Here is a 25,047-nt window from a genome sequence, read left to right as displayed (position 1 = left end):
CTGTGCATGGGCCAGCTTACCACATGGGTGAGGAGGTCCAGGGTTTGATACCCCTCCATATGGTAGGCGGATGCTCTATCAGTTGAACCACGTCTGCTTCCCTCTGGTAAGCATTTTTATCTTCACCATTTTACCTAGGCAACTAAGACTCATATCAGGTGACATTCTTAGTAAGAAGTAGAATCAGGATTAGAAAATTCAGTGCTTTTCCTCATGTTATAGTGAGCCTGGGTTTCTATCCACTTACTTATTCATTATTCTTTCAAAGAATATTTAAGTCCTTTAAGCATCTAGAGACTGCTGGTTGCCTCTGCATATCTTCTCTTCTTCCATATTCATTGAGCTGTCACTGTTTAGATGAGCATGACTGTCAAAAATAAAATCTAGCAGCCTCCCTTTCAGCCAGGAGTGGCTATCTGTCTAAGTGCCGGCCAATGGCATGTAAGAGCAAGTGTTCTCAGAGGGCAAGGACATTATTCTCTCTATAGCCCCTTCCTGTCGGCTAGATTTCAGACAAGACAGCTGGAGCTTGAGCAACCACCTTGAACTGTGAATGCAAGCCATGTACTGAAAAGGGAGAAGCAGCAAGGCAAAAGGAGCTTGGGTCTGATGCTTGAATGGTCATACCAGTCCTGGACTACTTATATTCAGTCTTCTTTTGCATGAAAGAGACACACTCTTCTTTCAGATTTAAGCTATTATTATTTTGGCTTCCTGTCACATGTGACCAATCCTAATACACTGTCTCCTTAACAGGAAGCCGCAAGCTTTTCAGTTGTCTCAGAAGTTTTCCTTTTCCTTTTGGAAACTAAGTAAAAGAGCTCATATTCCCATCTTACATGAAGTGGGAAGACCCCTGCCCATTCCAGTAATTCTGAGGTATCTCACAATGGCAATAGGGAAGAAGCCATCTATTCTGTTAGTCGTCTCTCACTACAAGTTCAGCTGTATGAATTCTCAGCTCTACTTGAGTTCTACTCACCTCCTAGAGTTGCTGTCTGTCAAAGAGACTTGGAGTAAAGGATTGGTGAAAACACTGCAGGGCTGTGGTACTTAAAATAGAATAGTAGAAAGCACTGTCTTCAGCTCTCTTGGCCATTCCACCAGAGGGAATTTCTCACTGGCCAATTGTTCCTCAGGCCTCATCCTTCTGATTTTCCTGGGGCCCCTTTTACCTTGTCTATCCAGCCCCTTCTCTCATCTATCTCTTCTCCCATTTTCACGATCCCCAAACCCTGTCTCACTGGTTTTCTAGGGCAAAAACACAAACTCCACAAAAATCCCACAACCCTGGTCTAATGGGATGATCCTGTAGGGTCTACCTGAGAGAAGTTGGGCCATTCCAGAAGGGGCCAGCGGGGGGCCAGGATGCGGGTCATCTCTGGGATGACCACAGGCAGTTGGCCGCCCCGGGCCCTCTCCCTCAACCACAGGCTCCACGCGTGTCACCCCATCGCGGTCCCGGAGACCAAGGAGCCAGGGAGGATGCTCAGTTGTGCACACGTGGAATGGTGGTGGCTGGGGTTTTGTTCATAACTCATTTTACTTCATGTTTTTCATAAAGTCCTTTTGTCAAAAAAACAAAACCGAAAACGAAACAATGATGCTATACCTGCGATTATCCCACAGCCATTGTAGAATGTAAAACCTGCCGTCACCTAATTTTCTTTTTTTTTAAGGAGGTAGTGGAGATTGAATTCAGGACCTCATACATGGGAAGCAGGTGCTCAACCACTGGGCTGCATCTACTCCCTCCTAACCTAACCTTATTTTTAAATAACAGCTTTTTCATTTTGAATGTGTCCACAATGGGCCAAATACTGTGCTAGGCACTGGGGGTACAGTGGTTAAAAAGACTGACGTGGTCCTTGATGTCATAGTACTTATGGTTTTTTGTTTTGTTTTGTTTTTTCCATTCCAGTGGCTTTTTCAATATGTGGTTACTACTAGCCCATCATTACTAAGCATCTTGTACATGACAAAACAATTATTTTACAATGTTTGTTCCATGGTTAATGCTAATTACATGATGCTTTTTTTTTTGAGTTTCCCTTCTATAAAAAGTTGGCAAGAAAAAGAAAAAGGAAATAGAAAAAAACAAACAAAAAGAACAAAAAAATAGTTGGTAAAACATGATCTTTTTAAAATTAATCTTCACATGATGGAAAATTTTCAGAGCTTTTTGTTGAAAGACTCATGGTCCAAATGGAATTATAAAACTCACATTTAAATGTAGTTCTTAAAGGTTATTTTGTTTAATGCTTGCATGCTAATATGCCAAACAATTCTAGGAAGATTAGAATTATGATTTAATCCAGACTCTATTATTCAGCACTGAAATATTACTGAAAATCTTGTAGACATTTGTTGATTTATAAAGGTTCACAAATGTTCTACTGAAAGTGACTTAATTCCTTAAGATTCATATTAACTGTCAGAATATTTCCTTACTTAACTGTTTGAGAGATCTCTTTTGTTTTTGCATATAAAATTAGCAGTGTTCACAATCATCATTAATTGAAGCATTTTACCCTTGGAATAATAAATTCATGTGTAGTTCCACTGACGATTAGAACTTAAACATATGTAACACATAAGAAGGTTGTCAGATACTAACAATAATTCTGAATTACATGCCTTATTTGTATAACCGACTTTGTTACATGTATTATTTATTCATTCAATATATATTAAATATCTCTTATGTATCAGGATCCATCATTGAACAGAACAAAGATCTCTAACCGTGAAGAACTAGAAGGGTCAACAAAAAATGCCCAGTAAGGTTAATAAGTGAGTAAAGTATATGACAAATTAGGAGATAATCAATGGAAAAGTGAGATAATAGAGCCAGTTGAGGATACACCCCTACCACAATTAAAAAGAATCATTCCATTAGTAAATATTTTGAGATGCCCTTAGTGATTGGACTGCCGTGTATTTAATGTATAGAGATAACAAACTGTGGGAAAGAAGTACTAGTAATCTGATCTTGGAAATGAGGATCCCATGGTGGTTCTTCACTGACTAGCATCTGGATTGGGTTACTTCCTTGACTGAGTTGTTCCTTGTGCTTTGAAAAGTCCTGATGCCCAAGTGGTACCCCACAGCAATTAAATCATCTCTGGAGATACCACCCCGAAATCAGTATATATTTTTAAATGCTCCCTAATTGATTCCAAATTTCAGCCAAGCTTAAGAACTCCTGACCTGGGTTTTTGGGATAATGTTTGAGATCACAGAGCTGTTTCGAATGAAAAAAGTTTTGCTTGTTTGTGTTTTTGTGGGCTTTCAAATTTTTTTTTTTACAATTTTAGGTTGGTCATGACCCTGGAAGAAGGTTCACACAGGAAGAACTAAAGATTAATAAAAGCTTCATATTCTTTCTTCTCTGTAAGCCACGGCACATTTAAGACAGACAATCGATACTGACACACGTCAAAGAAAGATTCAGAGATAGACACTTAGGAAAGGAAGGAATTTACTTACAAAGGGTGAAAAAGAGTCAGACCGAAGGACTGGCTTGCCAAATAAAAGTACTTAAAAACAAAAAACCCGCAAAATTACCAGTTACCAGTTTACATTCGCCCGTTCATGGTAAAGAAACAGCAACTTTCTCACACGGTTATCATACAAAGGTCCCAACGTGTCTTTAGACACTGGCAAGGCAAATACCAAGGATAAGACTGTTACTGAGGGGATGCAGGGAAATAGTCGAGGCTTTACTATTTAGGGGACCAGAAAAAGTCAGGATGACCCTGCAGTGTTTGCGCTGTCTCACTTGAAGTTCAGTCACATTGGAAGCCGCGCGAATGGTCACTTCAGCTTCCGCACACCTGCCAGGCGCCCAGCAGGTCCTCCTGACAGGTCACGCACCGCGCGGTATCCGACCCTCTGCGCACGCTCGGGCCCGGGCTCCAGGGGGCGGGGCGAAGGCACGGGGGGAATTGTGGGAAAGCCCAGGTAGGCGGGGCCGGCGCGAGTCGCTGCGGGTCTCAGGAGGCGGCGAGGGTGGTAACGGCCTGGTGCGGTGAGCAAGCTTTTACGTTACCGTCAGTCGGAGCAGCCCAGGAGGCCTTGGGGTCGTCTCGAGGGAGGAGGGGGCGCGGCCGTGGGCTCGGGTCCGGAGGAGAGGGCGCGGGCGGGCCGTGGCCGGGGCGGCGGCGTCCCGGGGCGTGAGGGCCCGGCTGCGGCCGCCGGGCGCGACGGAGGCCCGAGCGTTCCGTTTGGCGGAAGGTCCCGCCCACCCGCTGCTGGAGGCGTGGGGCGCTTGGCGAAGGGAGGGACTCCAGAGCCACCCTCCCGAGAGCGGCGGCGCGGACCCCGCCCTCCTTCGGCGTGGGGCGCGATGTTCGGCCGCGTATTGGGTGTGCAGGGGATATCCTCCAAGCACGCGGCGTTTCTGGTTACCCTTCCGTCCCGTGGCAGGTTCCTTGGGAGTAGCAAAGGTGATGGGTGAAATGGGAAAGGTTTCGACCCCCTACACCATGCCAGTATCTTCCTCTCCTTTCCACCCCCCCCCTATTTTTTGAGTCCCCAAGAAAACATTGTATTAGTTTTGTTTTTTAGTGAGACAGGAGCAAACATGGACATGCTCGAAAGAAGTTTAAATTTAGTTTAGTTGTTAATTAAGGCTAGGGGTCAGGAGACCTATTTGCACCTGCAACCACCTCTTCTTCCTTAGTGAAGGAAAATGCTCAGTGAGGTGTTTTTAACTGTCCTGAACTAATCCCTTCTCTCTCGCTCTCCCTACCTCCCAATTCCTCACCCATCCCCTCTTAAACTTTGAATGTCTTCCCATCTCCTAGGGGACCTTACCCTCTCATTCATCCTCTTTCCTATACCTTCTTTTTCCTTGTTTCCCCTTCTCCTCTCGTATTCATGAGTAGGTCTTGTATGTCATTAAAAAAACAAATTTGCTCTAATCCCCATATAATTTCATTTTAAAATTCCTATTAAAACCCTCAGTAATCTTTTTATGACTAAGAATAATGTCCTTCCCTCTCTCTTGTGGCATTTGACACTTCTTGAACTCATTTTCTCTCTGATTTTCTGTGATAGAACACACCAGATTTTCCTCACAGCTCTCAAGGTGGTTTTCTTGTATTTTTCTATGTTGGCATCTCCTCTGCTGTCTGTTCCCTAAATACTAGTGTCCCCCAGAATTCTTTGTCTCTCCCACCCTCCAATAGTCACTCACCTTGGTTCAGCATATCCAAATCCAGGATTCTAGCTGCCATTTTTATGCTGTAACATGGAATTTGTATCTCCAGCCCTATGTAACAACTCCCTACCGGGTATCTTTCCTTGATGTTGCAAAAGCTTTCAAAATCAACCTGTCCCAAACAATAATCTTCCATTTGCTGTCCAATCTGAAATCTCTCTTCCTTTTTATATTTTCTTACTCAAAATGACATTACCAATCTTCCCAGGCTCTCAAACCAGTAATCTAAGATACTGCTTGAGTCTTTTTCTGCTCCATAGTGCCTCAATTCAGTCAGACACCCCATTTTTTTTTTTTTCTCTTAATACCTTTATGTAGCTTTCAAAATATAAGCCAGACCTTATGGCCTGGAGTTTCAAGATCCATCTGGTATCTTTCATTCTCCCTCACAGTCCCTTACTCTGCTTGCCCACTCTTCCCGGTTAGTCACTTGGCTGGCCCCTTTTAAAACTCAGCTGAAGTTCCATCACTTCTGGGAAATCCTTCCTTGAACCCATCATGCTGTGATACAGGGTCATCCTTTGTGGTCAGTCCCATAGTATTTTTACCCTACCCTCATTCTTACTCCTACCTCCACCCCCACCCCTGGAATGTTGGGTAATGTCTAGAGACACTTTTGGTTGTCACAATCAGTGGAGGGTGGGAAAGGAGTAATACTGGAATCTAGTGAGTAGAGGCCAGGTATGCTGCTAACCATCCTACAATGCACAGGACAGCCCCCAATAACACAGAATTATCCAGCCCCAAATGTCAGTACCAAAGTTGAGAAACCCTGCCTACCATAATATTTGTTACTTAGTACTTCAGCTATTTTGTTTTTTTTCTCCATTGGACAGGGACTTTGTCTTATTTGTTTTTGTATCTCTAGCTCTTGATACAGTGCCTGTGACATAGTAGAAGCTCAATAAATGTTGAAAGAAAGGAGTAAAGGAGGTAATTGGGATATCCTTAAAAACTCTGAAGATGTTCAGCCAGTCTCCTATCACAGCCTACTTGCTAATTTCAGTGATTTCTGTCTTAATACCTTGCATTCGTGTTGCATTGTTAGGATGCTCAAACTTGTCTGTTTTTCATTCATTTATTTAGCAAATGTTTATTGACTCATTCTAAAAATTCTGTAGTGATGCTTTCTTTCTTCAACACTTTAGGCTCTTCTGTTCAAGTGACCTAGCCATTTATGAAGTGGCAAAACATCATTAATTAGATAGGTTTCAGAAAAATAATCAGATATTGGTTGTTCAAAACTCTGCAGACCATAATGACTTCAACAAATAAAGCAGTTGAATTACAACTACAAGTGAAACAAAATGCAGAAGAACTGCAAGACTTTATGAGGGATTTAGAAAACTGGGAAAAAGACATTAAACAAAAGGATATGGAACTAAGAAAACAGAATGGCATTCCTGAAGAGGTAAATTAAGCATTCCTAGTTTAGCATTTGACAGAATTATTTAAGTAAATCAGACCTCTTAAACTATTTTGTGAAACCTTGAAATTTTAGTGATTTGCTTCACTGTCAATTCATCTTTGATATTCTGGTCATTTTAAAAAATTCTGCTTTTGAAAATTCGGTGGTAATTGTATTATATTAGAAGACATTATAAGGTTTAGCAAATAGTTACTGAAAGGAAGGCCATGTGGTGGTGCTTAAAGGTAAATGAATAGAATCCTAAAATATGTAAGTATGTATATTTAATGATATACTAACATACAATATTGACATAAAAATCAGGTAGTACCTAGGCTCAGCCAGTTGTTTTTTTTTAAGACTAAATATAGAGAGAGCTTTTAGTACTGTATATAATGATGTGGAGGAATTCACTTTGCCTTTGTACTACTTACTAATTCATTGTACTAAGGCTGAAGTTCGAGTAGCTTGTAAAGTTTGAATTTAAGATTTCAAATTAAATTTATAATTAGAATTATAAATTCTAGGTAGTAATATTTCTTGTGAATGAACAATGTTCATCATTCATCAAAGATTGCATTAAACTTTTCAGGCATAAATTATTATAAGAAAGATGGTAAATCAGTATTTTTAAACACTTTAAATTGAAAAATTACTTAGTTCTTGAAAAGTTACGGGCAGTGCTCAAAACTTTGTGCTTTTTTCCCCCTAGAATTTACCTCCTATTCGAAATGGAAATTTTAGGAAGAAGAAGAAAGGCAAAACTAAAGAGTCTTCTAAAAAAACCAAAGAAGAAAATACAAAAAACAGGATAAAATCATATGATTATGAGGCGTGGGCAAAACTTGATGTGGTAAGTTTAATCTAGTCATGCACTTTTTAATATTGGAATAAAATTTTCTTGTGGTTATCCAATTATCATGGATTAAATGAAAATGTAGAGTTCTTTTAACCTGTGTTTTTCTCTTATAAACTATTTCATGTGAGTTTAAAATTTAATTACATAACTCTTCAATTATTTGACTTTATTTCTTCTGCAGTCGTCTTTCAGTGATTGGTGGCTAATATAGAATTCTTTTCTCTTTTCCTATATTTTTTTCTTTGCAAAGATAGTATAGTTGTATTCTTCACCCAATTTCCTCCAAAGGTTACCTTTAACTATAGTTTAGTATCGAAACAGGAAATAGACATTGATACATTTTGTCCCATTTGTAGATTTGGATAATTACCACTGCAGTCAGGACATAGAACTATTGCGCTACCACGAAGATCGCCTTTGTGCTTTTCCTTTACAGTCACATGCACCTCTCTCCTCTCTACCATCCCTAAACAACCAAGATTCTAAAATAGTAAAATTCCCAGGAAAGAATGACTCTGCTGATAACCTTTTTAATAGATCGGTGGACGTGCATACTACTACTAAAAAGAGAACACCTTTTTGTCTAGTGTTAGGGCCAGGTCCTGGGACCATAAAAGTAGATCTGTCTTGATCCCAGGAAGGTGGGCTTCACTTTTCTGGACTGAGATAGCAGATGGTACATGCCTCCCATCTCCCACATGTTACCCACAGTGTAAATTTGCAAATTAATTACTACCAGTACTTTGCCTCAGTACCCTCGACCTAGTGCTCTAAGCAGCCCCTGTTAAGCTGTCAGCCTGTAAAAGAGAACCTATTGGCTAGCACTATTCTAGAACTCTGGTCCACTTCAAGGTTTGATTTAGTTAGGTGTGAGGGGTTGTGATAACCAAACTTGGAATAAACATTCCTTTTTATTTTTTTTAAGGGTTTTTTATATAATACTTGATTCACACAGGATTATGTAGATATATATATATTGTAAAACATAAAAATAAAATACTACGTGCATTCACCATCTAACTTAAAAGAGAATTTTGCCGATATTGTTGGAACTCCCAGTGTGCTCCTTCTTCCTTATCTCGTTTCTTTCTTCCATCTTTCTCCAGGGGAACCACTATTAAGATTTTTAAAAAAATTTATTGACGTATATGTCTTACACATAAACATATATAAACAACAAGTGTATAGTAATAGTTGTGAGCTTACAAAACAAACATACATAACATCATATAGGACTCTCATAACTCACTCTACCACCAATACCTTGCATTGTTGTTAAATGTTTAAAGATTAAAGAGCATTGTCAAAATATTACTACTAACCAAAGTATTTTCCCCAACCCACCCTATTATTATTTTTATATCATTTATATGTGAACACATATATATACACATAAGTGTATAGTAGAAGTTGTGGACTTACAAAGCAAACATGCATAACATTTTACAGGGGTCCCATACATCAACCCTCCACCAACACCTTGCATTGTCATGAGACATTTGTTACAGGTTATGAAAGAATATTGTCAAAATTTTACTACTAATTATAGTCCTTATCTTACATTTGGTGTATTTTCCCCCCAACCCACCCTATTACTATTTTGTAAGTATATTTTTTATGACAGAAGTTGTAAACTTATAAAACAATCATGCACATGTGCAAAATTCCCAAATACCCTCATCAACACACCACACTATGGTGGAACATTTGTTACAAATAAAATAATATCATCTGATTGTTACCATGTCCATAGTGGTCCATATGGCACACATTCTCCATGCTTTTTTTTTTTTTCTATTTTTCTTTAAATGTTACATTAAAAAAATATGAGGTCCCCATTTTCTCCCCACCCCCACATTCTCCATTCTGCCCCATTATCAACACAGTACATCTTTGGCATAGGTGCAAGCATATTACATTATTACAGCTAACCTCATTCCATAGGTTACTCCATTGTATTTTTCCCATGCTTCTCCACATTCCCAACACCCTGCAGTAGTGATGTACATTTGCTCTAGCTCACAAAGGACACTCTTGCATTTGTACCATCAACCACAGTTCTCATCCACCTCTTGGTTTACTGTGGTATTCAGTTCCTAGATTATTCTCTAGCAATTGGCATTTACATCCCTAGACTACCATTTTCAGCCACATCCCCATTTATAAACTAGCTAGTACTATATGTTACCATCCACTCTATACATTTCCACAGTTATACATTAAAGCTAATTAAAACTTCTACATACATCAAACATCAGTAGTCCATCTCAGTCCTCCTCTTATCTCCTTAATCTACCACCTACTACCAGGGCTTGAAGATACTTTCGTACAATTTCTTCTAGAAGCTTTATGGTTCTTGCTTTTATTTTTAGGTTTTTGATCCATTTTGAGTTAATTTTTGGATAATGTGTGAGATATGGGTCCTCTTTCCTTCTTTTGTCTAAGAATATCCAGTTCTTTCAATACCCTTTGTTGAATGGACTGTTCTGCCTGAGATGAGTGGGTTTGACAGGCTAGTCAAAAATCACTTGACCATATCTGTGAGGGTCTGTTTCTGAACCATAAATTTGGTTCCATTGGTCTATGTGTCTGTCTTTATGCCAGTACCATGCAGTTTTTACCACTATAGCTAGGTAATATAATTTAAAGTCTGGAGATGAGGGTTCGTGTTTCCTTTTTATGATGTTTCTGGCTACTCAGGACGCTTTATCCTTTAAAATAAATTTGATAATTGTGTTTTCAATTAAAAAAAATGCTGGTGGCATTTTTATCAAGATTGCATTGATTCTGTGTATCAGTTTGAGTAGAATTGACATCTTTATGATATTTAGTTTTCCATTCCATGACCATGGAATGTTCTTCCGATTATTTAGGCCTTTTTTGATTTCTTTTAACATTGAGTTGCAGTTTTCTGAATGCAGATGCTTTACCTTGTTGGTTAAGTTTATTCCTATTTGAGTTTTATCTGTCATATTTTGTTTTCCCTACTCTTTTGACACTTTTGGTTACTTTTATTCATATGATCTTCATTTCTAGACTCTCTTCCAGGCCTTTCTCTCCTGTCTTTTCTTTTCAGGCTCTAGCACACTGTTTAGCATTTCCTGAAAATCTGGTCTCTGGTTAGAAATTCTCTCAGTTTCTATTTATCTGTGAGTATTCTAATCCCGCCTCATTTTTGAAAAATGGTCTTGCCGGGTATAAGATTCTTGGCCGGAAGTTTTTCTCTTGTAGTATCTTAAGTATATCATACCATTATCTTTTGCCTCCGTGGTTTCTGGTGAAAAATCAGCATTTAATCTTATTGGGTATCCCTTATATGTTATACATTGCTTTTCTCTTGCTAGTCTCACAATTCTCTCTTTGGCATTTGACATTCTGATTAGTATGTATCTTGGCGTTGGTCTATTCGGATTTCTTCGGATGGGAGTGCATTGTGCTTCTTGGACATGGATATCTGTGTCTTTCAATAGGGTGGGAAATTTTCTACCATTATTTCTTCAAATATTCCTTCTGCCCCTTTTCCCTTCTCTTCTCCTTCGGGGACACCCATGACACATATGGTTACATGTCTTTTGCTGTCTTTAAGTTTCCTGAGACCTTGTTCAATTTTTTCCCTTCTTCATCTGTTCTTTTGGATGTTCACTTTCAGAGACCATTTCTTTAAGCTCACCAGTTCTTTCTTCTGGCACCTCAAATCTGCTATTATATGATTCCAGTGTTTTTTAAATTTCATTTATTGTGCCTTTCATTCCCATAAGATTTGCTGTTTTTCTGTGTATGCTTTCAAATTCTTCTTTGTGCTCACCCAGTGTTTTCTTAATATCCTTAATCTTTTTAGCCATCCCATTGAACTTATTAAGGAGATTTGTTTGAACACCTGTGATTAGTTGTCTCAATTCCTTTATGTCATCTGGAGGCTTATCGTGTTCCTTTAACTGGGCCATAGCTTCCTGTTTCTTGATGTAGATTGTAGTTTTTTATTGGTCTTGGCATCCGGTTTACTAGAATATTTATTCTGGGTGCAGTTTTTCTCTTTAGTTTCTCCCTTGCTGGTTGTGCAGTAGGAGCCAAGGGTGTAGTTGGTGCTGTACTCTGTGAAGGCTTAAGCTGCCCTCATTGCCCCAGGGACTGATGAAGCTTCTCCCAACTTTCTCCTTTGCCAGGGGTAGGACAGAGTCACAGCTATGTTGAATAATCCATGTTGTGCAGACCTAGACTGTAGTTTCCCAGAAAGACTAATGAGGGTTCACACCCCTTTCTCCCATGCCTGGGGCAGGGATGGACCTGCAATTATGGGCAACAATCTGTACAGTGCGGGTCCAAGATGACTGCATTTGCCCTGGTAGACTTATGATTATTCAGTCTGTGCCAGCCAAAGGTACCTGCAGTTGCCTGGATATGCTGGTGCAGGGTCCGCCAGCCTCCTCCCTGCCAGAGATGGGGCTGAAGCCTAGTCCAGGGCTGCAGGCTGATCTGGGTGAAAGAAACTGGTTCCGCCTGTCTCTGTGATTTTCGTTCCTGTCTTCCCCTCAGGGTGGAGGCGGAGTCAAAATGGTGGCCACTGGCCTCTTTCCGACTTGGAGAGATTTACACCCTAGCTGTTCCTAGGGCTATACCTTAGCTAGCTGAGTCTGCTAATCAGTAGCCCAAATCAGAGGCCAGCCATTTCCTCCTCCCCTATTTTTGGTTAATGGTGCTTCCAATTCCAACCACAGAAGAGCTCCTGGGGTGGCTCATGCAGCCAAAGTAGGACAATCACCAGCCTCTGTGACTTGGCCAGTAATTTCCTGGAGAGGCTGGCACAGGTTCCCACAGCTTCCTCCCTTCCAGATGTGGGGCTGGGGCTTTAGGCTACACCTGCAATCTGATCTGGATGGAAAGAAGCCAGTCCCTACTAGCACTGGAATTTTCTGTCCGCCCGCTTCCCCTCATGCCAGGCACAGAGTTAAGATGGTAGCTGCTGGCTTCTTTCTGACTTTTGCAGGCTCAAACTTTAGCTGTTCTCAGGATTATACTTTAGCCCGCTGAATATACTCATCAGTAGCTGAAGTTGGTGCCCAACTCTCTCTTTCTTCCCCGTTTTTGGGAAGTGGAGCTTTTGATTCCAGCCTTGGAACAGCTCCTGAGGCGGCTTGTGCCTCCGGTGGAGAATGGGCATGGGCCTCCGTGGTGTGGAGCACTCTGCTTATAAATCTCTGCAAATGGGGCAGTCTCCTCCTTCCATTCCTTTAAGGATTCGTACAGGATGCTCTTCTGGTCTCCTGGAGCCCCCAAACAGGTGCTTTAGCTAGCTCTGGGTGTTTACTAACTGCCCTGTAGCAGGAGTTGACTCTAGGAGCTCCTCACTCCACTGCCATCTTCCTGGTTTTCCCCACTATTAAGATTTTTTAAAAATTTACTTTTTAGTATCAGTGTTATAAATTATTCAGTTAACACAAACTAATAACTACAAAACTGTCTTGTCAGTGGTTACATTATTATTGTTCATTCCTCAGTCTTGTGGTATTTGGTATGATGTCCATCCACTCTGCTTCATGCTGAGAAGGGATGTAGTTATTATGGGATAGAAGAATGGAACTGTTTTGCTTGCGGTTGAAGAGCTGGAGAGTAGGAGTTGGCCACAGCTCTGCTGGATTTCGGGTCTCAACTGGCATAGGTTATTCCAAGGGCTTTAAGTCCCTGAGAAGCATGCCTAACAAATATATTGAAAATTATAGGTTCAAATAAAAGAAGTAGAACAATCATGATTAGGTGACCTACAGATGAATGTAACTATGCTATATTGAGTTAATAGCTTTTCCTGTATTCTAGATGGAGCCCTCTGAGAGGGTGTTGATTTTGTGTGGCTTGCCTGTGGTGTCCAGATATCACAAAGCCCTTAGGAGCACTTTTCTTTGTGGCTTTGTTTGCTGTGGCATTTTGTGAAGTCTGGCTGAGACCTGCTTAAGCTTTACCTCCCCTTTTGATCAAGGTCCTTCTTCAGATGCGTTGTTGATTAACGCTTGGTGACAATCCCTCGTTGCTAGGGAATCATCCCTGGGAGTCATGTCACATGTGAGGGCTAAGGTAGTGAGCTTATTTGCAGAGTTTGGTTTAGAGAGAGGCCTCATTTGAGTAGCAAGGAGGTTTTCAGGAGGCAACTCTTAGGCATTAATTATAGTTAGATTTAGTTTCATTATTACAGGAATAAGGTTCATAAGTACAATTGTTAAGCTTGAAGGCTTGGCTTATTAGCTTATTTTTCTTAATTAGGCAGGGCTTATATATTCCAGAGCTTTTTACCATCTTACTTGAGAAAGTAGTAGGACTTCCCAGGATGGGAGTTTAATATTTTATTAGTTGCTGTGCAGGCCTCTATCCAGAAAACATACCTATGAAAACAAGGATACATTTATATCCCATTGAATTATATAGCTATTAATATTTACATACTGTTTAAATATGGTTTAAAAGGCCCTGGCTCTTTGGACACCTGACTGTAAAATAATATAACTTCTAAGGAAATTTGGTTGTTTGTGTGACATAAGACATTTTTCTAAGAATAAAATATGCAGCATTCCCATACCCCCATATTGCTGACAGTTAACCTTGGTGTGGTACCTTTGTTACAATAGATGTAAGAATGCTAAAATGTTACTGTTAACTGTAGTCCTTATTTTACTTTAGGCACATTTTTTTCCTTATATACCAACCTATTATTAACACTGTACTAGTAAGGTACTTTTGATTTAGATCTTGATAGAACACTCTTAATATTTGTATTATCAATCGCAGTTCTGGCCCACCACAGGGTCCACTGTGCTATACAATCCCACGTTTTATCCTCTCTTTCCTTCTAGTAACACATACGACCCAAAACCTCCCCCTTTAACCACACACACACCTCAGCACTGTCAGCTACACTCAAACTATCATGCTACCATCACCTCTGTACCCCCAAACTATTACAAGCAACCCATTTATAAATTCTGCACAGATTAAGCCTCAGCATCCCTTCTCTATCCTATTCTATCTCCTGGTAACCTATCTTCTATATTCTACCTTTATGAGTTTGCTTATTATAATTAGTTAATATGTGAGATCATACAGTATTTGTTCTTTTGTGTCTGGCTTTTTTCACTCAGCGTAAGGTCTTTGGGGTTCATCCATGTTGTTGCATGCATCGGGACTTCATTCCTTAGAGTTAAATAATATGCCATCGTGTATATATATGCCACATTTTGTTTTTCTCTTCATCTGTTGGTGGACATTTGGGTTGCTTCCATCTTCTGGCAATTTTCTGTAGTGACTCTAGAACATTGGTGTGCACATATCTGTGCCCCTGCCTTCAGTTCTTCTGAATGTATTCCTAGTAGCAGAGTGCTGGATCAAGTGGCTGTTCTGTGTTTGGCTTCCCAAGGCACTGCCACAGTGACCTCCATAGCAGCTGTACCATTCTGCATTCCCACCTGTAGCGAAAAAATGTTCCGGTTTCTCCACATTCTCTCCAACATTTGTAGTTTTTTTTTTAAATTTCTTTTTTAAAAATAATTGCAAGTCTGATAGGCATGAAATGATATCTCATTGTGCTTTTGATTTGCATTTCCCTAATAACTAGTGATGTTGAGCATCTTTTCATGTGCTTTTTACTTTTTAGTCATTTGTGTTTCCTCTTTGGAATCTAGTGCTTTGCCCTTTTTTTTTTTTTTTTAAGAAGAAATAATTTTTTATTGAGGTAAAATTCATGTAACATAAAACTCACCATTTTAACTATTTTAACGTGTATAATTCAGTGACTTACAGCACATTCTCATTGTACAGCCATCACCACTATCTAATTACAGAACATTTTCATCACCCCAGAAAGGAACCCCATACCTCCCTAACAGTCATGCACCATTACCCCCTCTCCCTCAGCAACTACTCATCTGCTTTCAGTGTCTGTGGATTTGCTTATTTATTCTTAGCAGTTCATGTAAGTGGAATCCTACACGTGGTCTTTTGTATTGTTTCTTTCATTTAACGTGTTTTCAAGGTGCCATGTTGTACCATTTATCAAATCATTCCATTTATGGCTGAATATCCCTTTGTATGGATATGCCATATTTTGTTTATCCATTCATTAGTTAATGGACATTTTGGTTGTTTTTACCTTTTGGTAGTTGTGAAAAATACTGCTATATACATTTGTGTATGGCTTTTTAATTTCAGTTCTCCTGGATATAAACTTATTGGGATTGGAATTAGTCATGGTGTATAGAAGTCCTTTTAATATTCTACTCAATTCTGTTTCCTAGCATTTCGTTGGGGATTTTTTATGTGTACTTGCTAGAGATACTGGTCTATAGTTTTCCTTTCTTGTGCTGTCTTTGGTATTAGGGTAATATGGGCTTCAGAGAAGAAGTTAGGAAGCATTCCTTCCTCTCTCTTGGGAGAGTTTTTTAAGACTGTTTTTTAAGTGTTTGACAAATTCACCAGCAAAGCCATCTGGTCTGAGACATTTTTGTTGTTGAAAGATTTTTGGTATTTCCATTAATATCTCTGTTACAGGCCTATTCAGATTTTCTAATTCTTTTGGAGTGAGTTTTGGCAGTTTGTTTCTATGAATTTATCCATTTTGTCTATCTTATCTATTTGTTGGCATATGGTTCATAGTAATTTCTTATAATCCTTTTTTGATCTTGTAAATGTTGGTAGCAATGTTCGCACATTTTTTATTTTAGTAATTTGGAGTTTTGTTCTTGGTCAGTCAAGCTAAAAGTTTGTCAATTTTGTTTCACTGAGTCTGTTGTTTTCCTATTTCACTTACCTCTACTTTGAACTTTATTTCCTTCCTTCTTTTGGCTATGGGTGTTCTTTTCTTTTTCTAGTTCATCAAGGTGGAAAGTTGGTTTATTGTTTGAGATCATTCTTTCATTTAGTGAATTTCCCTCTGACCACTGCTTTTGTTTCATTGCATTGGTTTTGGTATGTTCCTTTTTTGTTTCCATTCACCTGCGAGCATTTACTAACTTCTTTGATGCATTGGTTAAGTGTGTGTTTTATAACTTCCACATATTTGTCAATTTTCCAGTGATTTTTAATTCCATTTATTGTGACCAGAGAAAATACTTCGTATGATTTCAGTCTTTTAAAATCTAATGACACATTTTATGGCCTGACATACTCTATGCAGGAGAATGTTTCATGGGCACTGAGAAAAATGTATATTCTGCTGGTGTTGGGTAGAGTTCTCTATATTAGGTCTAGTTCGTTTATATGTTTTCAAGTCTTCTGTTTCTTGGTTTATCTTTTGTCCAGTTCTGTCTAACAGAAAGTTGGGTATTGATTGTCTCCAGCCACAGTTGTTATTTTTCCCTTCACCTTTATATATTGTGACTCTGCTGATAGGTACATATATGTTGATAAGTGTTCTAGCTTCTTGATGGATTGACCCTTTTATCAATATATATTGTTCATATTGTAGCAACTTAAAAAAAAAAATTTCATTGATACATATTAATAAAACATACATATCCATCCAAGGTGCACAATCAGTGGCATTTGGTGTAATCACATAGGTGTACATTTATCACTTTAGTCATTATTAGAGCATTTTCATTATTTCAATAATAATAAAAAACAAGAAAATTCTTCACCTCTGAATCTCTCTGTTTCCCCTGTTGTACATAGCTGCTATTTCTGGCTATTTTGCATAAGTATTCGTTAAGCAGTTTTATTGATACGTATTCACATACCATACGATCTATCCAAAGTATGTAATCAGTGGCTTTTAGTATAACCACAATGTTGTACATTCATCAATACAAAACATTTTAGAACAATTTCATTACTCTGAAAAGAAAAACTTCACACCCCTTAGCATTCCTTCCCCAGCCTTACATAACCACTAATCTAATTTGATCCTTATAAATTGATTTATATTTTCATTTTATATAAATGGAATCATGCGATACACAGTAATTTGTGTCTGGTTTCTTTCACTTAGCATAATGTGTTTTTTTTTTGTCTGACGTTAATATTTTGTATTAGTAACGTATTTGTTCAGCTTCAAAGAAAAACAATCTTATATGTGCAACTTTACCCATGTTCATACTTCATATGTGGTTTTACTATGCTTTAGACTTCAATGTTATATTTTTTAGCTTTCTTTTTAGTAATATACATGATCTTAGACTTTCCCTTTAAACCACTGTTTTTTTCTTTTTTTTAAAGATTTATTTATTTATTTAATTTCCCCCCTTCCCCTGGTTGTCTGTTCTTGGTGTCTATTTGCTGCGTCTTGTTTCTTTGTCCGCTTCTGTTGTCGTCAGCGGCACGGGAAGTGTGGGCGGCGCCATTCCTGGGCAGGCTGCTCTTTCTTTTCACGCTGGGCGGCTTTTCCTCACGGGCGCACTCCTTGCGCGTGGGGCTCCCCCACGCGGGGGACACCCTTGCGTGGCACGGCACTCCTTGCGCGCATCAGCACTGCGCATGGCCAGCTCCACACCGGTCAAGGAGGCCCGGGGTTTGAACCGCGGACCTCCCATATGGTAGACGGACGCCCTAACCACTGGGCCAAAGTCCGTTTCCCTAAACCACTGTTGTACCCACATAACAGTACTGCTAGTTACAAACATTATGTTGAGCTTTCACCTTTTCTGTTCATTTCCAAAGATCAGCACATCCATTTTACCAATTCTGCACAAGTTAAACCTTAGCTTTCCATTCTCTACCCTCATTTTCTATTTTCTAGTGATCCATATTCAAGTTAGTAATTCCATGAGATTAGGCAATATATTTAGTTCACAGTAAGTGTAATCATACCGTATTTTTCCTTTCATATCTGGCTTGCTTCACACTACATAATGTCCTTCAGGTTCATAAATGTTGTTATAAGCTTTATCACTTCATTTCTTGTTACAGTTGCATAATATTTCATTGTGTGAATACACCACTTGTTTATCCATTCATTGGTTGATGGACATTTGGGTTGTTTCCAACTGTTGGCAATCATGAATAACGCTGCTGTGAACAACAGTGTGCAGATGTCTGTTCGTCACTGCTCTCAGTTCTTCTGGGTATATACCCAGTAGTGGTATTGCCGGGCCACCTGGTAAATCTATATTCAGCGTATTTAGGAACTGCCAAACAGTCCTCCGCTGTGGCTGTATCATTCTACATTCCCAACAGTGAATAAGTGTTCCTATCTCTTCACATCCTCTCCAACCCTTACTTTCTATCTTTTTAATAGAGGCCATTCTGATAGGTGTGAAATGACATCTCATTGTGGTTTTGATTTGTGTTTCCATAATCACTAGTGATGTTGAACATTTTTTTCATGTGTTATTTTGCTCTTTGTATTCTTTAGAAAAATGTCTATTCAAGTTTTTTGCCCATTTTTTAATCAGGTTTTTTTATTGTTGAGTTGTAGCATTTTTTAATATATTACGGATATTAAGCCCTTATCAGACATGTGATTTCCAAATGTTTTCTCCCATTGAATCTGCTGCCTTTTCACCCTTTTGACAAAGTCCTGTGGGGTGCATAATTTTTAGGAGGTAACATTTATCTCTTTTTTCTTTTGTTGCATGTGCTTTGGGTATAAGGTCCAAGAAACTACCACCTACCACAAGGTCTTTAACATGTTTCCTTACATTTTCTTGTAGTAGTTAATGCTCCTGGCTTTTATATTTAGGCCTTTGCTCCTTTTTGAGTTGATCCTTGTATAGGAATTGAGATTGGGGTCCTCTTTCATTCTTTTGGTTATGGATATCTGGTTCTCCCAGCACCATTTGTTCTGCCCTGTCAACAGGGACTTTGTAGGTTTGTCAAAAACCGGTTGGCCATAGAGGCGAGGGCTTATTTCTAGATTCTCAATTCTATTCCACTGATCAATGTGTCTGTCTTTATGCCAGTACCATGCTGTTTTGACCACTGTAGCTTTGTAATATGTTTAAAGGTCAGGCAGTGAAATTCCTCCCATGTTACTCTTCTTTTTTAGAATGCTTTTGGCTATTCAGGTGCATTTTCCCTTCCAAATGAATTTGGTAATTGCCCTTTCTATTTCTGTAGAGGAGGCTGTTAGAATTTTGATTGGTATTTCATTGAATCTGTCAGTCAGTTTGGGTAGGATTGACTTCTTCACAATACTTAGTCTTCAAATCCGTGAACACCGAATGTCTTCCCATTTGTTTAGGTCTTCATTGATTTCTTTTGTCATTGTTTGTAGTTTTCTGCATACAGGTCCTGTACTTCTTTGGTTAAATTGATTCCTAGGTATTTGAATCTTTTTGTTGCTATTGTAAATGAAATTTCCCCCTAATTTTCTCAGATTTTTCATTAGTGTACAGAAACTTTACTGATTTCTGCATGTTGATCTTGTATTCTGTCACATTGCCAAACCCATTTATGAGTTCAAGGAATTTTGTTGTAGACATTTCAGAATTTCTTAAATTTAGGATCATGTCAACAAAACTTCTTCTTTTCCTATTTGGATGCCTTTTTTTCCCCTTGTCTAATTGCTCTAGCTAGGATTTATAGTACATTGTTGAATAACAATGGTGATAGTGGGCTTCCTAGTCCTATATTGGATATTAGATGGAAAGCTTTCAGCCTTTCCCTATTTAGTATGTTGTTGGCTGTGGGTTTTTCATATTGAGGAATTTTCGTTCTACTCCTGTCTTTTGAAGTGTTTTTGTCAAGAAAGGATGCTGGATATTTGTCGAGTGCCTTTTCTGCATATAATGAGACCATGCCATCTTTTTTTTTTAGGTTTGTTTTATTTATCTCTCCCCACCCCCTTGTTGTTTGTACTTGCTGTGTCTGTTTGTTGTCTTTGTTTCTTTAGGAGGTACCAGGAACAGAACCCAGGACCCCCAATGTGGGAAGGAGGCACCTAATTGTTTAAGTCACCTCCATTCCCTGCTTTTGTTGTGTCTCTCATTATGTTTTTCCTCTTGTGTCTCTCATTGTGTCATCTTGTCCTGTCAGCTCGCCACGCCTGCCCATCATGCCAGTTCACCGTTCTGCTTGTCCTCTTTAGGAGGCACTGGGAACCTCTGCTCCCTGCTTTCTTGGGTCTCATTATGTTTTTCTTGTTGTGTCTCTTGTGCATTATCTTGTGTCAGCTTTCTGTGCCTGCCCGTCACACTCACTGCCTTCCTAAGGAGGCACTGGGAACTGAACCACAGACCTCTTATGTGGTAGGTGGAAACCCAATTGCTTGAGCCACAACCACTTCCCAGATCATGTGGTTTTTTCCCTTCAATTTGTTAATGTGTATTATGTTGACTGATTTTCTTATGTTGAACCAGGATTGTGTACCAGGAATAAATACCAATGTTTGTGATGTATATGTCTTTTGATATGCTGTTTGAGCCTGTTTGCTAGTGTTTTGTTGAGAATTTTTGCACCTATGTTAATTAGAGAGATTGGTCTGTAATTTTCTTTTCTTGTAGTGTTTTTTTTTTTTTAATATTCCCCCCCAGTTGTCTGCTCTCTCTATCCATTTGCTGTGTGTTCTTTGACCGCTTCTATCCTTATCAGTGGCTTCAGGAATCTGTGTTTCTTTTTGTTGCATCATCTTGCTGTGTCAGGTCTGTGGGTGCAGCTCCATTCTTGGGCAGGCTGCACTTTCTTTCCCACTGGGTGGCTCTCCTTACAGGGCCCATTCCTTGTGCGTGGAGCTCTCCCAAGCAGGGGACACCCCCTGTGTTGCACAGCACTCCTTGCACACATCAGCACTGCGCATGGGCCAGCTCCACACAGGTCAAGGAGGCTCAAGGTTTGAACCGTGGACCTCCCATGTAGTAGGCGGATGCCCTATCCATTGGTCCAAGTCTGCTTCCCCTCTTGGGGTGTCTTTATTTGACTTTGGTAAAACCAACATCTCCCTAATACCAAAGCCAGATAAAGACACTACAAGAAAAGAAAATTACAATTTTGCTGGATAAAAATTTCTCATCTGGCAGTTTTTCTCTTTCATTATCCTAATTGTGTCATGCCACTGTCTTCTCACCTCCATGGTTTCTGATGAGAAATCCACATTAAGTCTTACTAGACTTTTATCCCTTGTATGGGATAGTTTGTTTCTCCCTTGCTGCTCTCAGAATTTTCTCTTTATCTTTGACATTTGACATTCTGAGTAGTATATGCCTTGGAGTAGGTCTATTTGGATTTATTCTGATTGGATGCGCTGTGCTCCTTGGACACATAAGTTCATTTCTTTTGTGAGAGTTGGGAAATTTTCAGCTATTAATTCCTCAGATACTCTTTCTGTCCCTTTTCCTTTCTTCTGGAGCTCCGATGATGCGTATGTTGTTTGTTTTATTTAACTCCCTGAGCCCCTACTCTATTTTTTCTGTTCTTTTCTCTCTTCAGTTTCAGCTCTTCTTTCAGTATCACTTCTGTACCACTTATTCTTTCTTCTATCATATCAAATCTGCCATTGTATGCCTCTATAATGTGTTTTTGATAACCTTCATGTCTTCATTACTATATAAGAAACAGTACTGAGTTTTGCATGTTGATCTTATATCCTGCCACTTTGTTGAACTCATTTATTAATTAGCTTTAGTTGCTTTGTTGTAGATTTTATGAGACTTTATATAGGATAATGTTGTTTGCAAATAGTGAATTTGCAAACAAATTTCCCTTGAATTTTGATGCCTTTTATTTCTTTTTCTTGCCTAATTGTTCTCTCTAGAACTTCCAGTACTATGTTGAATAACAATGACGACAGTGGGCATACTTGTTTTGTTTTGGATCTTAGAGGGAAAGCTTTCCGTCTTTCATTATTGAGTTTGATGTTAGCTGAGGGTTTTTCATATAAGCCCTTTATTATGTTGAGGAAGTTTCCTTCTATTCCTATCCTTTGAAATATTTTTATCAAGAAAGGATGCTGGATTTTGTTAAATGCCTTTTCTGTATCAATAGAGATGATGGAATTTTCTCCTTCAGTTTGTTAGTGTGGTTTATTACTGATTGATTTTTGTTTGTTGAGCCACCATTGCATTTACCTGAGATACAGCCCACTTGATTGTGGTGTATAATTCATTTAATGTGTTTTTGGATTCTCTTTGCCAATATTTTGTTGAGGATTTCTGCATCTAAATTCATTAGAGAGATTGGTCAGTAATTTTCTTGTAGCATCTTTATCTGGTGATGTTGGCGTTATAGAATATAGACAGTATTCCTCCACTTCTATTTTTTGGAATAGTTTAAGCAGGATCATTGTTAGTTCTTTCTGGAATGTTTGGTAGAATTTATCCGTGAAGCCATCTGGTCCTGGGCTTTTCTTAATTGGGAGGTTTTTGATGTCTAATTCATTCTCATTACTTGTGATTGGTCGTGTCCCATGCTGGTGGGAAGGTAGTGTCGTCCTTTGTCTTTTACAATAATTTTGCATTTAAAGTCTATTTTGTCCATGATTAGTATAGCTATTCTCGCCCTTTTTTGGTTATTGTTTGCATGTAATATTGTTTTCTAACCATTTACTTTCAACCTCCTTGTGTCTCTGGGTGAGTTTCTTCTAGACAGCATATAAACAGATCCTGTTTTCTTATCCATTCTGCCCATCTGTGTCTCTTGATTGTAGAGTTTAATCCATTAATATTCAATGTTGTTACTGTCAAGGCATTACTTAAATTAACCATTATTTTCTTTAGGTTTCTATATGTCATGTATTTTAATTTCTTCATCTTTTTAGTTATTCTTACCAGTAATCTTCTATATGCTCCTCCAACCTTCTCTCTGCTGAGTTTTCCTTTCAACCTGCAGAACTCTCTTTAGTATTTCTTGAAGGGAGGTTTCTTATTGACAAACTCTTAATTTCTGTATATCTGTGACTATTTTTAACTCTTCCTCATTTTTGAATGCCATCTTTGCTGGAGAAAGAATTCTTGGCTGGAAGTTGTTTTCTTTCAGCACCTTAACTATTTCATACCACTGCCTTCTTGCCTCCATGGTTTCATATGAGAAATCAGCATTTAATCTTATTGAGCTTCCCTTGTATGTGATGGATCTCTTTTCTCTTGATACTTTCAGTATTCTGTCTTTGTCTAGAGCATTAGACAGTTTGACAAATATATGTCTTGGAGTAGTCCTCTTAGGATTTACACTGTTGGGGTGTGCTGTGCTTCCTGGACATGTATGTCCATGTCCCTCAAAAGAGTTGGGAAATTTTCAGTCATTATTTCCTCTAACACTCCTTCTGCCCTCTTTCCCATCTCTTGCTCCTCTGGGATGCCTACAATGCGTATGTTTGTGCATATCATGTTGTCATTCAAATCCCTAAGTCCCTGCTAAATTTTTTCTTTTTATCTATCTCTTCTATATCTTCTGATTTCAGATGTACTGTCTTCAGCATCACTGATTTTTTCCTCTACCTGTTCAAATCTATTGTTTTATGCTTCCATTGTATTTTTGATATCTTGCGTTGTGCCATTCATCACCATCAGATCCGTTATCTTTTTATGTATGTTTACAGTTTCTTAAGTATGTTTCCCCAGTGTCTTCTTAATATCTTTAATCTTTTCCTTCACTTCATTAAGTTGATTTATAATTTTTGTTTGGGCATTCTTGATTAGTTCTTCAACTTTCTATTTCTCCTCCTGCTTTTTTAGTTTGTTCGTTAGACTGGGCCATGTCTTCCTGTTTCTTAGTATGGCTTGTAATTTTTTGTTGGTGTCTAGGCATTTGTTTATCTTGATGGGCTTATTCAGTTGGTTAGCTTCTCTTTTTACTCTAGGGTTTTATTTTGTTGTTTTTTTTTTTAAGATTTTTTGTTTATTTAATTACCCCCCCTCCCCCGGTTGTCTGTTCTCAGTGTCTATTTGCTGCATCTTGTTTCTTTGTCCGCTTCTGTTGTCGTCAGCGGCACAGGAAGTGTGGGCGGCGCCATTCCTGGGCAGGCTGCACTTTCTTTTGCGCTGGGCGGCTCTCCTTACGGGGCGCACTCCTTGTGAGTGGGGCTTCCCTACGTGGGGGACACCCCTGCATGGCAGGGCACTCTTTGTGCGCATCAGCACTGTGCATGGGCCAGTTCCACACGGGTCAGGGAGGCCCGGGGTTCGAACCGCGGACCTCCCATGTGGTAGACGGACACCCTAACCACTGGGCCAAGTCCGTTTCCCTGTTGTTTCTTTGTGGTAAGTTTCCTCTTTGATACTTGATTCCTCTCATTCTGTATCTTTGCAGTTGTTTGTGTTTCCTTGAAAAAAAAAATTAGGACCAGAGAAAAGGAGAGAGATAAGAAGAGAAAAAGAGTAATAGTAATAATAATAATTTTAGAAAGGCAAAAGAGGAACTGTACCAGAGCTAGGAAATGAAATAAGTAATATGAGTAAAAATCATAAAAAATACAAAGGAATAAGAATAAAAAAAGGTGGAATAGAAAAAAATGAAACAAGAAACAAAATAGAGGAAAAAGTAGAATGCATTAAAAGACCAGACAGATGAAAATAAAAGGAAAGGAAAAAAAAAGAGGGTGAGTGAGAAAAAGAAAAAATGAAAACCAAAGAAGAGGTAGAATGAAAGAAAAGCAGCAGAAGTCAGAAGATAGAAAAATAAAGGAAAGAAAGGAAATAAAATAGTTTG

General features: G+C 39.0%; 1 protein-coding gene across 4 annotated transcripts in view; it reads left to right on the top strand.

The window, feature by feature from the left end:
• The first annotated feature begins 3,939 nt into the window (after positions 1-3,939).
• RPAP3 (RNA polymerase II associated protein 3) overlaps positions 3,940-25,047 on the top strand; it is a 79,936-nt gene continuing 58,828 nt past the window's right edge. For 2 of the 4 annotated variants that reach the window (XM_004470418.4, XM_004470416.4), the window contains exons 1-3: positions 3,940-4,030; positions 6,477-6,635; positions 7,345-7,485. In XM_004470418.4, coding sequence (XP_004470475.2) covers positions 6,483-6,635; positions 7,345-7,485 — 294 coding nt within the window. In that variant the 5' untranslated portion in view covers positions 3,940-4,030; positions 6,477-6,482. Of the gene's footprint in view, positions 4,031-6,372; positions 6,636-7,344; positions 7,486-25,047 lie in introns of all 4 variants that reach the window. The other 2 variants (XM_058307877.2, XM_058307876.1) reach the window with 1 other exon arrangement.

Source organism: Dasypus novemcinctus, chromosome 12 (genome assembly GCF_030445035.2).
Source record: "Dasypus novemcinctus isolate mDasNov1 chromosome 12, mDasNov1.1.hap2, whole genome shotgun sequence".
NCBI classification, from domain to species: domain Eukaryota; kingdom Metazoa; phylum Chordata; class Mammalia; order Cingulata; family Dasypodidae; genus Dasypus; species Dasypus novemcinctus.
The sequence above is the reverse complement of the archived record's forward strand: the minus strand, read 5'-3'. Positions and strand labels throughout refer to the sequence as shown.